Raw genomic sequence first — 4,222 nt, forward strand, 5'->3', positions numbered from 1 at the left:
GCTGTTTTGATCATAAAGGTTGCAGACCCCTGCTTTAACCTAAAACAAATGTTTTGTTTAAATAAATAAACCCAGAGCAGTTTTCTGCTGTTTTTTTCTGCTGTAATGTTATTACAGAGGTTTAAATCTTGTAAATGACTGTTTTTCTGCAGACCTGGTCCTCTGCGCTGCTGAAAGCCGGGTTTCGAGCGTCAGCCGTGTCTTTTGTCGGCCGTCTGTAGGGGTTCTCCGTCACGTCCTGCGGCTGTTTGAGCAGCTCGGCCGGCTCCATGCTCCTCATGGGGATGATGTTGAAGGCATACAGATACTGCAGACAGGAAAACAACTTATTCCTGTGACTTCCATCTGAAATATTTAAAATGTGTAAAGTTGTATTTAACTGATTTTAATTATTTTGCTGACAGAAGCTAAACACCTTCTTCTTGGCGGGGTTGTTGAACGGAGCCAGAGCGATGAAGCGGCTGACGTGCTGAGCGTTCTCCTGCAGAACCACGTGATTCCTGAGGATGCAGTYAGTGTTTTATTCCCCACATGATGAGTTCTGACGTCACCTCTGCAGTTTACCTGTAAGGCAGCCGTTCGTAATGAGCGCCCTCTAGTGCTGCGAAGTGGTAGCGCGGCTTCAGTTTGTCGGCAAGGCTGGCGATGGAGCTGCTCCCACACGACTTTGTGTTCACTTCCTGCATCACGAAAACTCATTCATCACTCAGAAAGCTGCTCTGCTGACAGCGTAACGAAGAGATTAGATGTTTTTCTCAGCAGGAAAGATTCCACTTGTTACCGGCGTGTTTCCGTAGTGCCACACGCCTCGGGGCCACTGCGACGTCAGCAGGATGTCGACTCCTCTGAACTTGGAGCTGCCGGTCAGCGACGTGACGAGGGCCGAGAGGTCTTTGGACGTGAAGCAGTGAGCCGGGGCCAGCTCCTGCAGGGTCTCCCGCCCGCTGACGTAGGCGATCTGCAGACCAGACGCCCCCGTAAACACGCCTCGCCGACCTGAAACACAGCAGGGAGATGAAACTCTCTGATCTGATTCATGCTGAGGAGGGTTTACCCTGCAGTCTTACCCAGATATGTGATGTTTTCAGCCAGCTCGCAGCCGTCAGAGCTGGGGAAGTTCTTCACCGTCTCCTGACTCGCTGCACCTAAAATGTAAGTGTGGATGGGCGCTGAAACAGAAAAAAAACTCAATTTTCAGGTTTGTTTCCTGGACATTTTTGTGATGTGGAAAACTGAGCATTCGTCACCTTTCTTGGCTCCAGTTTTGTATTGTTGCCATTCTGCTTCAGCTTCAGGTGTTGTTCCAAAAAACTCTCCCACACACAGCAGCAGCTGCAGAGAAACAACAAAATCATAAAAMAACAACAACTGACTGTTTCATGAAAATGTTGATGATTCGGGATTTGACTCACATCAAACTGTCCAGATTTCTTCTGGATGGACTGAACTCGACTGAAGAGACCATTCAATCTGCCTTCAACATCCCCACATGCCAAGCTGTAAACATCATTAGCATTAAGCTAAAAACAGACGTGTTCTAAAATTAAACATAAAATTAAAACCTCTAGATATAAACCACGGCAACAGTTAACAACATTAAATATTAATAAACCAACAGATCAGATATTCACGAAGTTAAACTCACACTTTTACTGGCTGCTGCTCCATATTCGCCTCAAATTCAGCGGGTTAGCAGCTTCAACGCATCGTCCGTCTCCAATAAAGGTTCGACCGGAACAAGCCGGAACTAATGTTCTCTCCACAAGCTACATAAGTTTTACAAAAAGAAATTTAGCATTACTATATGCATTAAATTTAATTTGTCATCATTTAGAAAGATTTTGATTATTTTCTTTAGGAACATTAGAGATTTGAGTGATCAACTTGGTTGCCACATTTCGTTTCATTACATAAAAAATGAAGCACTGTTTTTATTTAGAACTTTTTTACTGTAAAAATSAGTTCATTTAGTATTGTTGTAATATAACGGTATCAACATTATTTAATTAGTTAAAGACTTAGAGGGAAAAAGAGCAAAATTGGGGTAATGCACGGATGACGTCAGGGGCAACCTTCTGGTGTTGCGTTGAAAACTGACACCATTTTAACTGATGCACATTAAGGAGCCTAGCCTTAGTTCTTTTTGTATAATAAAATAATAATTGAAACAAACGTGTTAATGGGTATAATATGCAAATTATTTTCTTCTTGTTTTCAGCGTAGCTTGTTTGAGGCTCGTTTTAAACATAAAACTGCCTTCAGGTGCGCGTTTCACGGCGGTTTTTGCCRCTTTACGGCAGGGGTACTTTATTCGACACAACACCACCTCCTCCATCCTGGCAYTTCGCTTCATCCTGGTACCTCGAAAGTCCCCGGACCAAAAACAGGAAGTAAGTAGCCAAATCAAAAGCAAAATTCACCTTCTCTTTGATGTCAGGGTCCATTAGGGGTTCAAGGGAAGATAAAAGCGAGAAAATCGCATTAAAACGTCAAATAAAGCACCCGAACGCCTCCGAACCACATAAGCTTCACCTTGTCTTCAAACATGGCGGCGGAGATTTTTCGTCCTTTTTTTTTTCGGGCTGGATGCTGTGTTGTTAGCTTCGAGTTCGAACTGCTCTAAAAACCGATACGTCTTTCTACTTGTTATATTTTTATTTTTGTTTATTTAACTTGGAATATATTAAGTGTCATTTTATCTATGTAATTAAATACAGATGTGAGCTTTTGTGTTTGCGCAGAATCCCGACCGCCATGTATTCAAAGGAGTCGTCCACCAAACACTATATAAAAAAAAACACATTTTTTGCTTATATATAAACAATAACAGCTGTAATTAATTTAAGTTTATTCAGAGTTTTAATAAGTGACCCAAGCTATAATTCGGCTTATGTAAGGTCCAATATTTCTTTATTCAATGTATATTTTAAATTATTTATTTACGTCGATTCTACATAAAGCCGGTAGAGGGCGACAAAAACTTATTGTTTCTTTCCTATTCTKCACGTTTTTCACAAATTTTCTTTATTTCTACACAGTACCTCCAATGTGAAATCTCATTACTGTTGAAAAAACAATAAAAGCCAAATAATTTGATTTAAATGGACATCCTGTGTATTGCTGTAAAGAATAAAAATTACTGTGTAATTTAGCATACCTAATAAATTAACTTATTTTTCACATTTGCATCACTTCCAACCCTAAATACTTAAACCCAAACTGGGATTATGTGTAATTTGAATAAAATGAACAACATTCTTACAGCTGATTAGTTAGTTTACACAAAAATGACGACACATCAATAAATGTTACTGATACTGAGGTAAAGCTGGCTGTGGTTGTAGCTGCAACTCATCCTCAAAACATACTCCGAGTGCTACTTTGAAAGATTTGCCATTACATACATCACACGCACACACACACACACACACACACACACACACACACGTGTGCGGAGGTGGTTAGTTGGGTATGTTTCTGTTAAAGCAGGTGCAGCATGAGCTCAGCAGGAGAAGACGACGCCGCCACATCATTAGAAACGGTAAAATCTGTCACTTTAACTCGAGAAGCTGATGGAAGCATCATCCTCCACTGTCCTCCAACTGGTGGGTCGTGAATAAATAAAAATTTGTCTTATTTGTTGTCAAAGTTCATTTTTCTTTAAACATCAGTTCAAACAATTTTAAAGTTTGTTTAATTGGTAAAACAAACGAYTTCTTTGATTAATCCACAGAAACATCCTAAATAAATTCTGCGGAGGATCTTAAACGAGACTTTTTAAATAAATCCCTCTGATGGTTTAGTTTTAAAGAAGTTGTTTGTGTTGATCTGAGGCTCCTGTTTGCAGACGATGATTCGGAGCCTCTTCAGAAGAAACTTCGACTTTCTGCAGAAGAAACCTCTGAGACGTCTCAGTTCTCCATCGTCACTCTGCCCAGTGAGACTTTTCACATTTTTGATTTATTTTATTATTTTTTTCAGCCACCGGATGTTTAACTGTTTGTTTATTTGTTAAACATTTGAAGAGGATCACCTGTGATTTATTGATGTGAAAAGTGTCCAGATTGGTTTATTTACCTTTTTTATAAACTTATTTATTCATATTTGTGTTTACTAACTTATTTAGGTTTTTATTTTATTTTTTCACCAACTCACTTATTTATTTACTTACTCACTTATTTATTTACTTACTTACTTACTTACTCACTTACTTACTCACTTA

At 39.6% G+C, this 4,222-nt stretch overlaps 2 protein-coding genes across 3 annotated transcripts in view; one reads left to right on the forward strand and one right to left on the reverse strand.

Moving 5' to 3' along the window:
• cwf19l1 (CWF19 like cell cycle control factor 1) overlaps positions 1 to 1,753 on the reverse strand; it is a 6,061-nt gene extending 4,308 nt beyond the window's left edge. The window contains exons 1-8 of the mRNA XM_014032770.1: positions 1,646 to 1,753; positions 1,413 to 1,497; positions 1,248 to 1,332; positions 1,068 to 1,169; positions 782 to 996; positions 565 to 680; positions 416 to 500; positions 155 to 307 (exon numbers count right to left, since the gene is read on the reverse strand). Of these exons, the coding sequence (XP_013888224.1) occupies positions 155 to 307; positions 416 to 500; positions 565 to 680; positions 782 to 996; positions 1,068 to 1,169; positions 1,248 to 1,332; positions 1,413 to 1,497; positions 1,646 to 1,668 (864 nt within the window). The 5' untranslated portion in view covers positions 1,669 to 1,753. The remainder of the gene's footprint in view (positions 1 to 154; positions 308 to 415; positions 501 to 564; positions 681 to 781; positions 997 to 1,067; positions 1,170 to 1,247; positions 1,333 to 1,412; positions 1,498 to 1,645) is intronic.
• A 549-nt stretch (positions 1,754 to 2,302) lies between these two features.
• The window catches only part of dmtf1 (cyclin D binding myb-like transcription factor 1), a 10,763-nt gene continuing 8,843 nt past the window's right edge, over positions 2,303 to 4,222 (forward strand). The window contains exons 1-3 of one of the 2 annotated variants that reach the window (XM_014032768.1): positions 2,303 to 2,390; positions 3,487 to 3,605; positions 3,848 to 3,937. In XM_014032768.1, the coding sequence (XP_013888222.1) occupies positions 3,497 to 3,605; positions 3,848 to 3,937 (199 nt within the window). In that variant the 5' untranslated portion in view covers positions 2,303 to 2,390; positions 3,487 to 3,496. Of the gene's footprint in view, positions 2,391 to 3,319; positions 3,606 to 3,847; positions 3,938 to 4,222 lie in introns of those variants that run through there. The other variant, XM_014032767.1, reaches the window with a different exon arrangement.

This window comes from Austrofundulus limnaeus, unplaced genomic scaffold, assembly GCF_001266775.1.
Source record: "Austrofundulus limnaeus strain Quisiro unplaced genomic scaffold, Austrofundulus_limnaeus-1.0 Scaffold1535, whole genome shotgun sequence".
NCBI classification, from domain to species: domain Eukaryota; kingdom Metazoa; phylum Chordata; class Actinopteri; order Cyprinodontiformes; family Rivulidae; genus Austrofundulus; species Austrofundulus limnaeus.